At 47.4% G+C, this 19,835-nt stretch overlaps 1 protein-coding gene across 12 annotated transcripts in view; it reads right to left on the reverse strand.

Annotated features, from left to right (window-relative positions):
• Positions 1 to 1,224: 1,224 nt before the first annotated feature.
• The window catches only part of IKZF1 (IKAROS family zinc finger 1), a 94,202-nt gene continuing 75,591 nt past the window's right edge, over positions 1,225 to 19,835 (reverse strand). For 4 of the 12 annotated variants that reach the window (XM_059170633.1, XM_059170634.1, XM_059170627.1 and 1 more), the window contains 3 exons: positions 19,542 to 19,667; positions 15,138 to 15,272; positions 1,225 to 5,642 (listed from right to left, as the gene is read on the reverse strand). In XM_059170633.1, coding sequence (XP_059026616.1) covers positions 4,936 to 5,642; positions 15,138 to 15,272; positions 19,542 to 19,667 — 968 coding nt within the window. In that variant the 3' untranslated portion in view covers positions 1,225 to 4,935. The remainder of the gene's footprint in view (positions 5,643 to 15,137; positions 15,273 to 19,541; positions 19,668 to 19,835) is intronic. The other 8 variants (XM_059170636.1, XM_059170628.1, XM_059170638.1 and 5 more) reach the window with 5 other exon arrangements.

A 19,835-nucleotide genomic window follows, 5' to 3' on the forward strand; every position in this document is an offset into this window, starting at 1 on the left:
GGGGCAGCCTTACCCAGAGTGGGACTCATCATTCGGGCCCATCAGGTAGATGCACCATGGACTTGCAGGGTGTAGGGACCAGGGACGGCACAGGAACACTAAAGGTTCAGGGTCAGAAGGATGAGCTGAGATAATCATTCTTAGGATTCTTGGTGAAAACTAAGAAATGGAGTTTATTGTCCTACCGATGGCTCTTGGAACTGAGATTGGAAACCTCACTCTCACCCACTGGCCACATTTGGGGCTCCAGGATGAGAGTCCAATGTGCAACTGAGAGACTGGACATCTGGGAGGGATTAGTGCCAGCGATGATTTGCCTCTCAATTCCTCCAGGTTTCATTTATTAAGCTTTGTAAGGATGTGAGCTGCACGGATGCACACAGACACGTTTGTCACTCTCACATCAAACTCATCCTTTTGAGTGACTTTCCTCCCTTTGGCTGAGTTCGGTTTATCTGTAAGTAAGTGCAGATCTGTGATCACGGAGAAATAACAAGGCACAGCTATAACATGGTGGAACCGATTTCTAGTGCATCCCATCACATCAGTCCGAGCAACACACTCCAGAAGTGAGCTTACTGGAGGAGGCTGAGCATTTCCTCAAAAGATGCTGCCTTGTCAGGGGCTGGTTTTGAAAGTCTCCTTTGGGAATTGACGGCCAGGGCTGACAGGGAAGAGCGCCGTCTATTTCACTAGCGTTTCACCTTGCTCCAGGTTGCACCATGCAGACCTGGCCTACCCCATCTTGTTCACTAGGTGGGAACCTGAAGTCTGGTTCTCTCTCCAAAAGGGACACGAGCCTTCTGGCACTGGTTGGCCCTGGTCTAAGAGCACAGCTTTGTAGGGTCATGACACGTGGCCACTGTGATCAGCCCCTGTCTCCCGCGCCCCCACAGCTGCGGACCCGCCTCCCGCGGTATTATGCCTCAGACTGTGAAAAGCGTGGGGCACACCGATTATTGTTCGCCACCGCCACCTGTCTCAAATCCACATTTTGAAGCCAAAGACTGAGACCTCGCCCCCCAAGCCCAGCGCAGCCGCGGAGAGGTCAGTGTGCCGCCGAGCCACACTGCTGTGTTGTGAACACCACCCATGCCCACGGTCATGTGCCCCCCCTCCCCCCGCCGGGCTGAGCTGCCCCAAGGCCCTCCCCCTCCTCTGGTGGGGAGGAGTCTGCGGCAGGTGGCCTCGCCTCTGGGCCCCGGACTTCACGGGAAAGGAACAAAGTATTTGTTGCATTTATTTGTTCTATCACTACAGAAGAAGCATTTTCAAAATGTGTACAAAAGGATCCTCTATTCCTCCAGGGGGTATGCTACCCCTTGTTCACAGCTAAACAGAAATAATTTAACATCACCAGAGAAGGCGGATGGGAAATACAAGAGCATTTTCTCATTTACAATCCTGTACACATATTTTCCAGAATGGCGTTCGGAGACTTAAAGCTGCACCGGGATGCAAGCAAATTGGACCTTGAGGATCCCCCACAGACAACATTGTAAAAAAGTGTATTAGAAAGTATTTGAAACAATATTGCATATTAATACCTGGTTACATCTGTTCACAGTGAAGGCGACCATACCCATGTGTGGATGTACTTCTTTCTTCTGAGACCTGTCCATCTTAAATAGATCTGACTGTGGTTCATTTTAAAGTTAAACACACACACACACACACACACACACACACACACACTGAGCTGAATGAAAGTTGACTGGATTGTAAGTTGAACCAACCTTATTGCTGAAACTCAAAAAGTGCAGGTAAAGAGAAATACATCTGCTTCGTGATTTGTCTCTGCAAGTCCATCTGATTCCGCTTCTGCTTTGGCAAAAATACCACACTATGAGAGCTACATGGTAATCAAAACAAATCAAGAACCCCCCCCCCCCAAAAAAAAAACCCCAAACTCACATCTCCATTAACAGTAGCTTCCTTTGTCAATGAAGATTCTAGGATTTCTTTTTGTGAACGCTTCTCAATTGGAAGTGGAACATGCCGGTCTCTGAAGTGACTGGTGTGGGGATATGACCTTTGGTGGCAAAACAATGGCACCTCAAATCTTTTTAGTGATCCTTCCAATAGGACAGCCTGTGCTCTGAGGTCCTTGTCACAGAAGGGACCTTGTTGAGGAACAGGCGTCCAGGCTTTCTGTTGGGGGAAGCTCAGTGATGGGGACCGGAGGCGAAGGGCAGTGATTTCTTACTGTAATCGACACATTGACCCCAAACTAGTGACCCTCCTGTCTCCAGTGTTTATTTTAAAGATAGGTGTATAACGCCTAGGCACCCTTCAGGACACAGCAGTTCCCAAGACACACACTCACACTATCCAACAACAGAACAGACCACAGCACATAAAGAGGTGAAGTCATGCAAAACCCTACTTTAACCAGCTAGAAGAGAAAACGTCAACAGCTTTCGTTACAGAATAGGACCATCTTTGTAACATAATTTAATTACTTGTTGCCATTCTATGGGACCTTACCTTAAACACAATAATCTCAAAGAAAAATGGTGTTACAATATAAAACCACAAGAAAAAGTGTGTAAATAGACGGTTACATTAGCTGGAAAAGGCAGTGGTGGGGGGAGAGGATGGGGAACATTTTAGGAAAGAACATCTGTGGCCACTATTTACAGTTTGGGGTTCAGCTTTGTCTGAAGCCACGTGGTGGGGAAAACTTAACTCCTTTCCACCAACTGGCTGTGTGGGATGGGTGGAAAAGAACTAGGCAGGTTCACTGCCAGCAAACCGGAAATCTCTGAAGTCTCTCACCTTGACCATGTTCGTTTGGATGAAATATAGCTTTCTCTGTGACAGAGTGTGGAATCACAGCCGTCAGTAGCCCTGTCGCTACCTGCCTCAGCGCATCCAGGCACCCGAGTCTCAATCCCTGTGACTCTGTTTCCCATTTCAAAACACCACACCGTTTCATAAGCAAAGACACCCACACCTCAAGAATGACATGTGTGGGCTCCATCCTTTCAACAGAACTCAAACGCACACAAGAAGATTTGCTTCTGAAGAATGAGAGAGACTATTTCATTTATAGGATTTTCAGTGAGTACAAAGGAACACAGGTCAGGAGCTAGACCCCCAGAGGGGACAATTCTTCCAGTACCCTTGCTCTTGGGAAGGGTTCCCAGACCCTCGACTGGTTTAAGTGGAGCAGGGGTTCTCAACTCGGTTCTCAACTTGCTTCCCCAGGAGACATTCGTCAACATCTGGAGAGATTTTTGGTTGCTACTGGTATCTGTTGGGTAGTGACCTGGATTGATGCTAAATATTGTGCAAGGCACAGGGGGCTCCCCCATCCCAAACAATGATCCAGCCCCAAATGTCAAGGGCACTGTGACTAAGAAACCCAGATTTAGATTACATGCAGGGGTGCTTATAGACAATTTTTCTTTTTCTTCTTCTTCTTTTTTTTTTTTTTTCATGTTCACCTTGGTTCCGTTTTGGCAAAGACATGTAAACATTGGAAACTGTACAGTTTTTACTTGCCTAGGTGGTTGGGATTATAATCTTTAATGATAGGATTAACCTTGAGGGCTACCCCTTCCAGTGGGGACAAGAATGGCCAAACACCTCAGCGGGGCTCCAGGCAACACGGCTCAGGAAGGTTCTAACTCCAGAACCACCTGCCTCTTTCCCGTCAGACCTCGCTGACGGGTTTCATGGTTGCTCTGCACCTTCTAAGCCCCGGGTGAGAAAGGGCATTCCTATTTTTGGGTGGGCACATAGAGGCTGTTCTGTCTTTACAGGAGAGTTTTAGACTGTTGCAAAGTTTAGTTTCTAACAAGTAGGTTCTGCCTGTTAGCCACATCTCCTGGGCTTTGCTCATCACAGTTCCTTGCTCTGAAAATGACTGATCATACTGCATGCTCCTTTTATGGATTTTAGGACAAGAATAATGTAGCGTGAGGACAGGGAAAGAAATGTACCAACAAACAAACCAGTGACATCATTGAAATGGGGTCTAGGTTGGGCCTCGGAGGGGAAACAGACTTCTGGCTGTCAATGGAACCAGCCAGGGAGTGAAGAGTGTGGAATTTGGATAAAGCCTTGGTTTCTGAGGAATGTTACCATTTGAGAGGTTCAAAGGAATTAAGGTCAGCACTTCATGATGGATGTTGAAAGTGCAGTGTCGGACTCTGGGTATGAGAGGCACAGGTGTGAGGAGGCAGAGGGCCGAGGTCTCCAGATGGACCTCCGGGAGTGTGGAGTTGGGGGCGCCTTCCACCTGCTGGAAGCCGGAGAAGGCTGAGCAATGCTACAGCAGTTTGGAAACTGAGACGGAGACCACCAGGTCCTCTGACCCCTCCTTGTGCCCTTTGCCCGGGGAGTCCAGCGTTGCTCCAACAGTGTACTTTTTGTTCAGGCTGTGACTTACAATCACATCTTTTACAAACTGCAGGCTTCCAGACCTAGATGCACGTGATCAGACGCTCCAGCTTGGGTTTCTTGGCCCTGCTGTGTTGTGGGGGGCAGAATCACCTGCCAGGCTGAGGACCAAGGGCTGTGCTCACTGCATCTGGGGCCTCGGCAGCCACATGGGGTGCAGGGACGCTCAGCACAGCTCATTCCTTCCCATGCCCTGACCTATTTTTACCAAACATTCTCTAAAAATGAGCAACTCTTTGGAGGAGGGGAATTCTAGGAAGCGGGGAAGGGGATTTCGGCTAACAGTCTATGAGCACATCTAGTAACATAGCAATTTGGGGGGTGGGGGTGGGGTGTCCACATGTAACCTTGTCTCTAACAGTAAAAATCTCGGCAAATCAAACCCCAGCCAACCAACCGACTTAAAAAAAAAAAAAATACAAAACAAAACGAAAAACCACCTAGAAATCAAAGCACAAGGTTCTGGTCCAGTCCCGGCTGCTGGCAGGAGGGGAGGGCCTGGGCCCCACGTGCCTCTCTCGGCCTGGCTTAGCTCATGTGGAAGCGGTGCTCGCCCCGCGTGATGTGGGACGAGAACTCGTACCGGTCCTGGCTGTGGTAGCCGCACATGTTGCACTCAAAAGGGTCGCGGAAGCCGTGGCAGCCCATGTGGATGGTGTACATGACGTGGTCCAGGAAGAGCACCCGGCAGGGTTCGCACTTGTACACCTTCATGGGCTCCCCGCTCGTGCCGATCACGCGGAAGGCGTCCTGGGAGCTCTCGGAGGCCGCCCGCAGCACGTCGTAGGCTGGGTGCTCCTCCTTGATGGACAGGCCGTTGCGGGCGTGCGGGTTGATGTGGTTGGTCAGGTAGATGAGGCCCCGCTGCTCCTCGTTATTGCTCTCCGTGTCCGTCGAGTCTTGGCAGCTGTTGCTCGGGGACGCCTCCCGCTCGGAGGACACCGACTTGGCCTTGGAGAGCAGCAGCAGGTTCTCCACGGCGCTGTCCTGGGCCGAGTGGTTAGACCTCGGGGGGCCCTCTGCGTGGGGCTTGTGGAGCTGGTAAATGGGGTTGATGACCGGCACCACCTCGGAGCTGCCCGGGGGCGTCTGCACCAGCGGGCGCAGGGACTCTGCCCCCAGGTAGCTGATGGCGTTGTTGATGGCTTGGTCCATCACGTGGGTCTGCATCATCTCGTTCTCTTTCTCGTAGCTGGCGCTGCTGTCATAGGGCATGTCCGACAGGCACTTGTCCCCTGTGGGAGGCAGGTGACGGTCAGTGAGGCCAGATTAGCTCTGTGCATGATAACGACAGCTGAAATCGACACGGGTGGGGGGAGGGGCGGGGGACACCCCAACTCAGGGCATCCCAGTCCTCCCGCAGAGGACAAGCCACACAGTCACCTCCCAGATGGGGAAGGTGGCGACATCCCTGCCTGTGGTCATGCAGCAGAGGGACCTGCCCAGGGTCTGCACTTAAACAGAACTGACCCGACAAATGAATCCCTGAACCAGAGTGAACTGGGGTCAGTATAAACAGCACACCTTCCAACCGAATGCTCACCCACCCCCTGCGTCTCTTCCTCTGGAGGGTATAATCGGATGTTACTATATTTAACTTAAGATTAATATTTAAATGATGTATTTTCAATAGAGCATTCCAAGTGATTTGCTGTAACTAGTGAATCTCTCGTAAATTTAATCAAAGTACATTATTGTATAATTATTCACGACAGAATGCAATGTAGTTATTTAAAACAGCACTAGACGGGGGCACCTGGGTGATCAGTAGATTAAGCGTCTGGCTCTTTATTTCCACTCAGGTCACGAGCCCAGGGTTGTGGGACGGAGTCCCACGTTGGCCTCCACAGTGGATGTGCAGCCTGCTTGGGATTCTCTCTCTCCCTTTTCCTCTGCCCCCTCCACCCCTGCTTACAATCTCCCCCTCCCAAATAAATAAATAAATAAATAGATAGATAGATAGATAGATAAAATAGTATTACATGATAGAAATTTAAATTCAGGGGTGCCTGGGTTAAGCCTCTGCCTTCGGCTCAGGTCATGATCCCAGGGTCCTGGGATCGAGCCCCACATTGGGCTGTCTGCTCAGGGGGGAGCCTGCTTCTCTCTCTCTCTGCCTGCCTCTCTGCCTACTTGTAATCTCTCTCTGTCAAATAAATAAAATCTTTTAAAAAAAGAATTTTAAATTCATAACTTTAATACTCAGAATAAAATTTCGTCAAAAGATATGATTGACATTAAAGTTTACTGAAAGCTGAGTTTGGGCTCTGAGAGTAAAAAGATGCTCAGGGTCCACTGCCCACACCATCCTCACTTCCTGCTCCACTGACCTTTACATCATGGCAGCACCAGAGCCACGTGCCACAGAGGTATGTGTGGGGAGGCTGGTCGCAAACCAAGGAAGCTCAGGGGAGAAGGTGCCGTTCATCTGATCTTTCCAAAAACTACGAGGCACAAACAGTGCTCAAGGGACCACTGCCGAGGACTCTCGGCATGTGAGCTTCACCTCAAGAAATTTCTGGTCTGGCAGCAAGGTTTGCAGCTGTGGGCAAGCTTGCTGCCTGGGAATGGTGAGCCCTGAGACCAGCTCTGGCTGCTGAGTAAATATTTTCACCAAGATGCACCTTTTTGTGGCACCTGGGTGGCTCAGTCATTAAGGATCTGCCTTTGGCTTAGGTCATGATCTCAGGGTCCTGGGACTGATCCCCACATGGGGCATCCTGCTCACTGGGGATTCTGCTTCTCCCTCTCCCACTCCCCCTGCTTATGGCTTATGTTCCTTCTTTGTCTCTCTCTCTCTCTCTCTCTGTCAAGTAAATAAGATCTTTTTTTAATTTTAATTTTTAATTTTTTAAAAATTTATTTGACAGAGATCACAAGTAGGCAGAGAGGCAGGCAGAGAGAGAGAGGGAAGCAGGGCTCCCTGCTGAGCAGAGATCCTGATGCAGGGCTCCATCCCAGAACCCTGGGGTCATGACCTGAGCTGAAGGGAGAGGCTTTAACCCACTGAGCCACCCAGGCGTCCCAATAAATAAAATCTTAGAAGAAAAAAAGATGCACCTTCTCAGAATATTGGTTATAGGTTCAGTATGAAACCAGGGCTTAATTAGCAAATTCCCTAACTGTTTGCACTTTACTGTCAGGACTACTGGTTTGCTTTCCTTTCAGGGCTGGTTTAGGAAAAAACAAAGCCCCCGAGGCACTCACGAATTGTTTACATTTTACCCCTTACTCTGTTTCTTTTCTTCCTCTAACACATCTTCATTGAGCACTGAGTATCTCCTGGACCAGAGAGGAGGGACAGACAGGTGAGCTGGTAAAAAGCTAGCTAACAGTGGACTGATATTAAGACAGGGCTGCACAAACAGTGTGGCCCAGGCTGTGAAGTTTGATGAAGAAAACAGAAGGCTTGTGTCACAAGGGCTTCTGACCTAGGAAGAGTCAGCCAGGTGAGTGGGCCTTGTGTCCCACACTAGGAGGAGCAAGAGAAAAGCAAGGGAAGAAGGAGCCTGGAGCTTCGGAGGGACAGAGTAAAGGTGGTGAGGCCAGAGCCTGGGTGCAGGGCCAGGTGGAAATGGCATCTAGTCAGACGATGGGACTAGACCAAGAGGAAGCTTCTGTCCAGGGGAAAATGGGGAGCTCCTGAAGAATCTGAAGGAAGTGCCCTTCTGGGTAACGGGCAGAAAAACAGGTTGAGAGATGCAGAGGTAAGTGAACTTAGAGACTCTCCCAGGACTCCAGGTAATGGCCTCTGGTGAGGGTGTGGCACTGGAGGGCCCCCACACCGCCCACACGGACACCTGACTTCAATGTCTCTTGCTAGCTCTTAGCAGCAGGAGAACAAACTCCCTGGTAGTTCAAAACTTATGAACTAACCCTTTTAGAAAAATGTTTCTGACTACTGATAATTGTCCAGGCTTTGGTCCCATCATGCTACGAAGTATCTTTTGGTCTCATTTCTTGCTTGCAGAGGAGATATATCATGAAACGGCTCAGCCTGCATTCATTCTAATCTGCTGGTGGTCAGGAGGGGCACATGCCCTGATAGTGGAACAGTGTGATCCTCAGATTACAGAAAGGAAAACTTGCTGCTGGCCAGTCACACCGCTGCAGAAATGGAACAGAATGGATGGAATCTCTCCAGGAGGTGGACGGCAGGGAGCACAGAGGTGGTGTTTCTCTCATTGAGAGTTCAAAGTAGTAATTCGATAGCATTACTAACATCACAGAGTTCTCCTCATGCTGGTATTAAGGTGGTAAATATCTTGTTGCTCTAACCCCAGAACAGATGGTTTGTAGGGACCCGGGTAAGGACAAGATGAGGCACAGACTTTGAGGTTGATTTAGGTACATATCAAAGTGTTTATAGCCCCACCAAAAATGGTGGTTTCCCACCTAGTCATCCTGCTTCTCCTCAAAGTCGTGATTCCCTGGTTTCCCAAGTAACCATTAAAATCCATTGTTTTTAAAACTTGTTTTCAACAACAAATGGAGAAAAAAAATCCATATATTGCAGATTACTGTGGCATATTGAAACCCACAGAATTTCTCCTCCCCAATATTCCACAAAGTGAGAAATATAAAAACCCACACAGTTCACTTTGGCAATCAACTAAATAAGAGAATGGGTTCTAATAAAATAACTAAAAAAAAAAAAAAAAATCAAGGACCAAGGAAAGGCAATTCTGTCCTGAGACATATGGTAAAAGATTGCTGCAGGTCTGACCTCTAAAAACCTTAAGTATGAGTCAACAAAATCCTCAGCATTCTCCCTAATCTCCTCATATTTGTAGAGAACCAATTCAAATAAACATCTTCTTCCACTTCTGACCAAAAAAAAAAAAACCAACCAAACAACCAGTGAAAAACCTCTTGCTAGCAAGAACCAGGTGGGACAGGACAGCTGAGCAGTGAAGTTGGCTCTTTTGATAGGAGTCGTGTCCTATATGAGGGGAAATGGCCCAAAGCTTCTGGTGTCCCCTTGTGGGGCTGGGAACCACTCTCTATCCAAGTGCAATGAAAACCAGTTCAGGACATTTAACCAAATCTCAGAACGAGGGAGAGAGAGCAGAGAGAAAGTTTTTTTTTAAACAAAGACTGCACTTTGCCTCACCTGAACTCCCCCCTCAACCCATCCTTGGCATTCTTTCAGGATTTAGAAAATTCGATAGCTCTCACAGGAAAAGAAAAAAAAAGTCTCACATACAGTGGGAAGAATGTCGAAATGTCAATCAGGTTATATCAGCCCAAGCAGAATAGCAAGATGAAAAGAAATGCCATGGTTACAGTGAAAATATTTTCTAGCAATACAAGGGAGGAAAGGAAGTAAAACAGACCAATAAACCCATCCTAGGAAAAAAGCTTAACTCAAGGAAGAGAGGTATCTCATAATTACTTTGTGACATGGACTCCAGAAAAACAAGTACTGAAAGACAGCATGCTAAAACAATAGAATAAGATGAAAAAAGAAGATGTCAGATCTTGGGAAACATAATGAGGTCCCCAAAAGTTTTATTACAGAATGAATCCATAGATTTAAAAGCAGTGAGTAACAGAACATAAGCTACTAAAAGTGGAATGACTGACATAGAGGAAAAAATAAGTGTGAATGAATGTGAAAAAAGACAAAAAAAAAAAAAAAACTTAAGGAAATGCTAACAGATATGGAAGACAAATTATCCAACACAGGACAACTGGTATGCCTGACAGAGATTACAACAGATGGAACAAAAAATTCTTTATAAGGAAAATAATTTTTCAGAAATAGAGAAAAAGGGATTCCCTAGATTAAAATGGCAGGAAATTTTTATTCAGAATACAAAATACCAAGACACATCCTAGTGAGGCTATTTAACTTTAAGGTTACAGAAAGAACTCTTCAAGCATTCAGAAAGAAAATGGAAATCACCTTTCAGAAAAAAAATATCAGATTGGTCTTAGAGATCTTCACAGCAACATTCAAAAAGCAATGCCATCATGTCACCACACACTCTGTCAAGATAGAATGGCAGCAGGTAGACAACCTTGAACACAAAACAATCATGGAAACAGAACACCTATAGCACCTTCCTTTTTCTTTTTTTTTTAAGATTTTTAAAAAATTTATTTGTCAGAGTGAATGAGAGTGCACAAGCACGGGGAGTGCCAGAGGGAGGAGCAGTCTCCCCACTGAGTGCAGAGTCCAACATGGGGCTCCATCCCAGGACCCTGAGATCATGACCTGGGCCAAAGGCCGATGCTTAACTGACTGAGCCACCCAGGGGCTCCTTATAACACCTTTCATGCTAAATCCATTCAGTTATGAGATTAATCAAAATAAATAGAAATGGCAGTAAAAGGACTGAGTCTGAACCTTGAATCTATTTAAATATAGGATTAACAATAAGTAGCTAGACTTCTGGAAGAATTAGGATTATGGAATAGAATGTGAATATTAGGAAGCAAGACCATGTAAAAATAATGTAACTGAACACCAGGGAATAAAATCATGTCCTTATTCCCCAAAGCTACAGGTCTGTACATACTGCCTAAATGAAACAAATGGATTAAAATACTGATTTGAAGGTCTTCACATTTTAAATAAAGTAGTATATCTTTTTAATCTTGGAAAAATCCTTTAAATAATATCTTTTGTGAGAAAACATTTACTTGAAGATCAGCCATGCCTCCAGTTTTGTTGTTTACCTCTTAAACAGAAGTAATACTTTCAATTTGAAAGAGCATTTGTAATACGATAGAATCTTTACATTTATTTCACACCTGTCTATCAATCCACCTGTTCATCATCTAGCCCCTCACATACCTATATATGGATAGAAAGATATTTAGAATAATGTCTAGCTACTCTTAATATTGGCAATTTCTGGATGTTGGGGTTTGGGGGTGATTCTAAAACATTCATCTTTCTATTAAAATTCCTTATATTCACCATGGGTCATTTTAATAATGCAACAGGGTTGTGTTTTTATCTCAAAAAAAAAAAAGGAACTATACCAAGATAATTATAATGGATAGCCGGAATATTAATCATTGTTATTCTCCCTTATCTCCTCTTCTGTATTTAAAAATCTTTCTCAGGGTGCTTGGGTAGCTCCGTCAGTTAAGCACCCAACTCTTAATTTCAGTGCAGGTCATGATCTTAGTGTCGTGAGGTCAAGCGCCACGTTGGGCTCTGTGTTCATCATAGAATCTGCTTGAGATTCTCTCTCCCCATCTCCCTCTGCCCCACCCCTCCTTTCTAACAACAACGAGAAACAACACTTTCTCCCTGTAATCGCCCAACAGACTAAGAACAATGAGTAGCGTCCTTATGTAACATTATTATCTCCTTTGTGATGGGCTTCATTGATCCAGTGATCTCAGAGGATGAGATCTTTGATGACACAATTGGTGAGGAATGTTGTCAGCAGAATCAATACCTACTTATAGTCATGCCAATGTGCTAGGTAAAAATTTTAATCATAGATCTCGTATCGATTCAACAAAATTATAGACCATTCTGAGCAATCTACCACAGGAAAATAATGTCACCTTACATTTTTTAAGTGCTTTCTCGAGTTGAGAGCAGTGCCACACCCATTGTCCCTTTTGATCTTCAGAATAGCACTGGGAAGGATGCAGAACAGGAGGCATCACACCCATTTCACAGATGGGGACACTGAGTCCAGTGACATGCTCAAGGTCACCAGCCAATCATAGCTGGATCTGGACTTGAACTCAGGGCTCTTGAATGCAGACCTGGAGCCTTTCAAGAGCACCACCCCTGGCCCATGTGTATGATCATGTATGAAAACAGGTGCACTCCTACACATTTTCTAAATTTATAGAAAGGATAAAATCAGCATGTCGAAGTTCAGAAGGACCCCAAGAGATCTTTCTTTCCTTTTTTCGCTCCCTGCTTCCTTCCCTTCCTTCCTGCCTTCCTTTCTCACTCTCTCTCCCCCTCCCACCCTCCCTTCTTTTCTTATTTATTTATTTATTTATTTTTTATTTTAGCGATGGAGACACTGTGACAAGTCAGAAGTGGTTGACTGAAATCCCATCACAATGAAGTGAGGACAAGCTAGGCATTTGGGTATAGAAAGAGGTATTATTTTATAAAGAACTTATCAATCACCAAATTCTTGGGAAAACACCTAACAGAATATGCAGCCATTCCTGAGCCCTTTGTTCCAGTCTCCATGCTTCTCTCCTTGTCCTACTGTTCACATCACATCTTCTCCTGTGTCCCCCTCCCCCCGCAGACTTCTTTCTAACCCTGGTTTGGCTTGGTTAGAACTTTTGTTTTGTTGTTGTTGTTGTTGTTGTTTGTTTTGAACACAGAAGCATCTGAATCTGAAGATAATACCCAACTCGGGACCTCCTCCCAGGTGGCTACAGGAGAGGCTCACAGGTAGTCTCATTTGGTTGGAAGCCTCCAAAAGCTAATATGAGTTGCAAAGATTCATTGATAAATCCTCAGCAGGACTTGTCCAATTTCCCAACGTGAAGGAGAAGGTGTGCCCAGCTTCTCAACGTCAGTGACCACGAACAACCCTCGGGCACATTTGTTACCGGGTCTTTGCTCCATCTCCGCCCCTGGTTACCTGGCCTTCTGCCTCACCTGCCGCCTGCTGACCTCGGCACACCACCCACTGTGCACTGCGCCCTGCCCACTGCTCAGCACCTGTGAGTGCTGAGTTCTCACCTAGACCAGTGCGACTTGAAATCCCAGCACAGCAGCCTGTTCTGTGCTCAGGACCTTGCTTCTGCTCTGTTCAGGAAACGCAGGGCCTCCCTCATTCCCCACAGTCTAAGCCTGCATATTTATGTGGGTGACTCCCCACATGGTGTCTCTAGCCAGTGGCTTGCAAAAGTTTTTGAAACTGGATCCTTCTTTCCCCCAACTCTCCCACCCCCCAACCTGTGACGAGCCTCTAAAATCTGATCCAGACGGGGGCTTCAGTGCAAAAGGGAGGCTGGAGCCCCAAGAACGTGGCCTCTCCTTGTCCTCCCTGCTTCCTGCTGTCCCATCTGCCCTCTGGAACCCCACGCCTCATTAACCATTAACCCCATTATAGACCCATCCTCTCCCAACACACGTTTTCCATGCTCCCATGTGGCCTCGACCTCAGAAAGCCCTTGAAGATGAGCAGATCAAAACCAGAACTCTTTTTCCAGAAAGTGGCTTTATCATTTCTGTAAATGGCGCCCTCCTCTACTAGAACTGCAGTGACTCACGGCTTCCACACCCCAGTCCCTGCCCTGACCCCCAGCGCCTGTCACCAAACTCCTCTGCTCTGCTTCCTCCTCCTTCCCTGCCACCACTGACTCTCTCCTTTCCCAGTCACCTTCTGGCACTCGTGGTCTTGTTTGCTAAGATGTGGCTCCCATTAAAATTATGCCAGTGCCTTTTCCTGCCTCTTGAGTTAAGGAGACATTTCCCACCTCAGCATTCAAAGGCCACTGATTCTGTGGCCAGAGCTTACTGGGACTTAATATTCTTGCTTCCCCGAGGGCACATGAATTAGCTCGGAACACACCCTGCTCCCCAGTCCGGTCCCACGAGACCCACCCCCTCCCCCGCTCCAACCCATACAACTGGTGTCACCATGTCCCTGTACTTTCATGTCTGTGCAGAATCCTGTCCCTGTCTTCCACTATTAATAATGTGCTGAAATTCTAGTTCCCCATCAAGGTCACTATCAGCTTCATGAAATTTTACTAATCATCGTCTTTCCTGACCATGACCTTCCCGCATGGTCCTCTCTCCTGACCATGACCCTCCCCCAAGGTCCTCTTTCCCGATAATGACCCTCCCCCAAGGTCCTTTTTCATGCACATGACCTTTCCCCTGGCATTCTCTTTCCACATTATCCTACTGATAATAGTTGACCTTTACACTGAGGGTTTCTAAATGTTTTCACATCCTTGGTGTTAATTTATGTTCACAAAGCCACGTGAGGGACATAAAGCATGGAATCAAGGCTAGGAGAGGTCAAGTAATGTCACCCAGGTGACAGCATTAACACACGGCTGTGTGCTGACACCCTCAGGTTGGGCCCCAAGTCGAGGGCATTTCCACTCTTACACCGAGCTAACTCTACACCAAGCTAATCATTCTTCCTGCATTTGCAGTGTGTGGCCTGATGAGGGCTGCTGGTGCTTCTGTGTACCGTCTACACTGGGCAGCGAGCTCCTAGAGGAAAGGGCCACCTTGCTCTTTCCTTCATCCCTCAAAACACCTGGCATGGGCAGAGATCCCACGGTGAGCACAGCCATCGTGGCTGTGCCCCCTCCTCCCTGGGCCTTCTCATTGGCCAGTTGCTCTGCCATCCATGGTAGCCCACGCAGGGGGTATTATGAACTTCTGAGCTTCTATGGCTCAGGGGGGCTGCTCAGGCAGCAGGTGAATGGGCTGTGCGGGGAGCCCCCAGCCGCGCTAGGCCAACACAGCGCACCGATCCGGAAGTGCATGGTGTCCACAGGCACATCTCCTGGGTGCCTGGGATGCTGTAAGACCATACGGAGGAAAAACTGCCTGGAGAAGACTTCTTCTGTGTAAGAAGTCTATCAGAAAAAAAATCCAAAATATTTAAGAAACGTAAAGCCTACCAATTTTTGCTTTAAAAAAACAAAAACAAAAACAAAACGAGATTCTTTTTCTCTCTCCTACTCTCAACTAAGGACCAGCTGAGTCTAAAACACCCACACAGTTGTTTTTTAAGAGACAGCAAACGTTTGACTCTTACCAACAAATTTCTGAGGCATAGAGCTCTTACGTTTGGCGACGTTACTTGCTAGTCTGTCCAGCACGAGGGATCTCTCTGATCCTATCTTGCACAGATCTTCTGCCATCTCACTGTGATTAGCTTCTTCTTTAATGACTAAAGTCAAAGACAGTTAGAGAGGCCAGTTTAGAAACGCTTACAGTGAAAGGATTGGGTCGCGTCCAGCGTTAAATCTGACATTTGTTACGTGCCGACCAGAACCGGGCCCTTCTCAGGGATTACTCCTAATCTCCCCGGCAGCTCTCCTAGCAGACAGGGGCTGCCTACGGCCACCTGCTAATGACGCCTGGGGACAGCACATTATCTCCCACGACCAAAGCGAACGAGCACCACCCCTGTCACCAGAAGCTGGATGTGGTGAAGCCCTTGTGTCCCTCTGACAAGTCCTCTTAACTTCTCAAGGGCTCCCAAATCCACTACCTCAGTCAGTCCTGACATCAGCCTGCTGAGAGTCCCAGACCTGTCTGAGCTGGAAATGATCGCAGTCCGATGCCGTCGGCTGGCACCGCAAAGTGAGAGGCAGGAGGACTACAGTGAATCCTGGCAGCACAGGGGACAAGCCAGAGCCCCCGACCCCTGAACACACAGCAAACTCGGGGGATCAGTGCTCTCTAACTGCAGAACACCTAGATGCCGCGGTAAGTGCTGACATGGGGAGCATATCCAGCCCGTCTTTATTTCCCAATGCGATCCTTCTTCCCATGACTGAAGAGATAACTCTGTGTCCTGAGGAGTCCGTCTGCATCCCAGACTCTATGGCTGGGTGTCTGGAGTAGAACTCTCTCCTGCCTGCAATTTATCCTAATGGACAAGGAGCTGAAAGTGTCAGTTCCAGTCCAAAAAGCTACCCGGTCTTTCCAGCACCATGTCTGAAGCCTCCACCTCAATCCCACGGCCGTTCGCATGCGCACCCTCCTTGCTCAGCTACAACATGCTGATTTAGCGCAGGTGCACTCCTATTCTAAGCAGAACTTAGCTGCATGCCAACACAGCACCAGACATGACTCCTCCTTTTTGAAAATGCCAGTCCTCTCCTCTGTTCTTCTAGGCACCCTCACGATACTCCCCTACCACGGACAGACACATTTTACGTGAAAACCAGGCCTGGATTCAGGAAGACAGGAGCCTGCCCTGTCTGGCCCTCCCCCTCATCCCTCCCACCTTTGATTCTGGCCCCAGCACGGTGAGGTAGCTCATCATGTTCCGGGATTGCCTGCCAAGATGATTCCTCAGTGTTTCCGGTCTTCAGATGGCCTTAGGAAGGCCATTTTGGAAACATACATTTCAAATTGGTTATTATTTCTGGCAAAGGACATTTTTTAACATTGGAAATGCGTGTTTGCTATTCGATGGGCAAACATAATCGTCTACACCCGATGTACATGAAGGCTACACATGAAACCCACGTGGCCCAATTCCAGACAAGTACGTGTGACCTATTGAGCACATAGGCATCCTCACATGTTCTTCCTTCTCTGTTAAGCACCCCTTCCCTGACCCGGGGCACCTGCAGCACTTATGTCCCCACCCAGCCACAGGGACTCCTGGGAGCAGAGATGCTCAGCGTCATCACAGTGAGGGACAAAACAGTCCAAAGATCGCAGGTTGGTGCTGACCCCGTGTTTCATGCTCTTCCCCCTAAGAGCCATAACACGATTTGTGCCCCTGATGGATCATCTTCCAAACGCTCAAAAGAAATTCATTTTTTTTTCCATAAAGGGAATTACAACAGAGGACCAACAAGCCTTTAACTAGGTAAAGTTATATTCAGAAAAGTTAAACGTTCCTACATCCTAGCTAAGCCAGGCTTTGGTTTTTACTAAATCCCAAAGAACGGCCCCACCCTAAGGACTGAGGCAGGGAGAGGTTGTCCAGGGGTCCCTCTGAGTGCCAAGGGGGCTGGTCCCGGGTGGCGTGGGAAGGACAGGGTGTGAGAAGGCACAGGTTCAGCCAGACCTGGCACAGCACAGGTAAGTGAGCAAGGACCCCCCCCCCCCCCCCGCCGTCCACACCCCAGCAGCCCACTGCCTGCCCTCTGAATCCCAGATGTCAGCTTGTAGGACGGGCCCTGAAGTGCTTTTATGGACTCCCTCCACACCCCCAGTGCCTTCACTGCACACAGGAAGCTTCTTCATCTCCCAAGCACAGGGACAGAAGGACAAACCATTGTGGTATTCCCAGCGATCAAGGGAACAGATGAGCATTTCAAGACAGAAATAATCCTGGCTGGCGAGGGGGTAATACATGTGTCGCTGACATATGCGCTCACTGACCCAGACAGCCAACCGAGGACACCCGCCGGGTGTCAAGGCTTCGGTGTCTGACATGTGTATGTTCACGTGAGGACATGATACGTGTCTACCTTCCCTGCTGTCTCCTCTTTCGCCCAGAGTCTTTCTGCGAGGTTGGCCAGGCAGGAATTACCACTCCTACTTGAGAACCCAAGGTCACGTTCACACACGGATTCGGAGACACAACTTGACCCCAGGTCTCAGGGACACAAAGCCTGCCCTCCCATGGATGAGCCCGGGCTGCTGTCCTAGAGTGTTCCTTCAGTAATAAGATGGCAGAGAAAGCCAACGTGTGTCTTTGAAATTCCATGTGTACAGTTTTAGGGGAAATTCAGATCACTGTGCTAGAGGGCTTGGTATGGTAAATAATAAATGGCAGCGAATATCTTGGGTAGATAAATGCCTTATTGAAACATGGGTCAGTCCATTTTGGAAACATATATTTCAAATAGGCTATTACCACTTTTCTCTGAAATTTTTCAATATTAGAAATGTGTGTTTTTCATTAAATGGGGAGACATAAAAGCACCCCCTGATTTATATGAAGGATACACACAAAATCCATTAAAAAAAACCAATCCTACAGGTCGTACGCTTGACCTGTCGAGCCTACATGCTTCCTTCAATGTCCCTCCTTCTCAGCAAAGTGGGGCACGGTGGCACGTACTTCCAGGATCCACTAGTCTACTTGTGGCAGGAAAACACAATGTCTGAATGTTCAGATTTTATTCTGAAGGATCATCATCATCCTCTCATCCTTGGTGTCTGGCCACAAATGGATGACTATTACATTATCATTACTGTTTTACTACCTGATTTCTTCTCTTCTAGTAACCCTTGATACCCTTCCATCCTAGAAACAGACCTCAGACTTTGAAGAAGGCTAACTGAGAATTTAATGGGATCTCCTCATTTTACAGGCAAGAAGAGTAAGGCCCAGAAAGATCAATGGTCAGCCCCCAGATCCACAGCTGATGGCTGGGGAAGGCAGCCTTAGAACCACAGAGCTCTGGCCATGTAACACATAGCCCTGGTGCCAAATAGATTTGGTTCTTAGAACTGTTCGTCTCTCCTGCTCTCGCTGGTCCTTAATCTGAGTGTTCTTGTACCTACTTGGTCCCTCTCAACCATACACTCAAAAATGGTTAGGACCCTATGTGTATGTGCTACGTGTATTTCACCCTAAGAAAAATCCAGTGAGTAGTCACAAAAATTTAAAATGATACAAGTGATCTGTGTGTTCCCTGGTCAGTTTCCTTTATGAGCCATTCATTCAAGTCAGGGAGCTTACGGAGGTTTTACAAAATTTTCAACTCTTAATTTAACTTCCGCTCCTGAGTCCAGTGACGATCCTTCCCTTGGCGGAGCCGAGCAAACGGTGTTTTGAAAGAGGTTAACTTCAGTTGATCTATTCATAAAAAGTTAGAAAGGGTGCCTTCTAGAGCACCGCCGTCCCTCTGAGTGAATGCAGCCTCCTGCAAATTCAGCCGTCTGTTCCCACCCTTCACTTTACATTATCTAAGATCAGAGTCAAACGCTATCTCCTGACGGGATGCCGAAAGCATCAAGGCTCATAAGAAGAAAGCAGCCTTTCCTCCAACCCTCTGACAGCCGCAATCCTCTGGACTGTCAGGGTTTTCCAAGGAGCTCACCTGCTCCAGGCAGGCGATGACTGAAAACCTAGCCTGAAAGATTTTATTCAATCAACCTCATGAAAAAAATAGTTTTTTGAACAAGACTTCATATCTTATTTTGATTATTAAGCACAAAGAAGTAACTGATACTCCAAAGTTTAAAAAAAAAATCACCAAATCCAAGGAAAAAACCCCAAAGTTTCAGGGGTGACTATTATCTTAGATGCTTCCCCAGCTTCCAAGAGGGAAGGGCTCAAAGTCAGGCTCTCTCTGGTGAGATGGGGGCTTCGAAAGTTGGGAAGCACAGTGAGCTCTGCGTGAGATCACGCCGTGTGTGGGGCCCAAAGAGTCCGTCTGTCCCGGTGGTGGCGGCATGCACACCGGGAGCTCTGTGCCCGGGGCCCCTCTTCACCGCGAGCTGGGAGGGAGGGCGGGCTTACCTGGGTACAGGGTGCCTGGAAGACCCATGCTTTGCAAGTAGTTGTGGCAACGCTCCTTATGTTCCTCTAAAGAGCTGCGCTGTTTATAGCTTCGGCCACAATATCCACATTTGTGAGGTTTACCAACTGCGGAAAACACAATTGAGTTCGAGACCCCAATTAAGTGCTGGCCTTACGGGTAATGGGAATGCATGCAATACAATTATTATCAAAAAGGCAAAAAAAGGAAAAAAAAAAAAAGGACCCCTCTACTCTTGAGAGCTAAAAGCCTTATGGGCTCAATCAAACTTGCTA

This window comes from Mustela lutreola, chromosome 4 (assembly GCF_030435805.1).
Source record: "Mustela lutreola isolate mMusLut2 chromosome 4, mMusLut2.pri, whole genome shotgun sequence".
In the NCBI taxonomy this organism is placed as follows: domain Eukaryota; kingdom Metazoa; phylum Chordata; class Mammalia; order Carnivora; family Mustelidae; genus Mustela; species Mustela lutreola.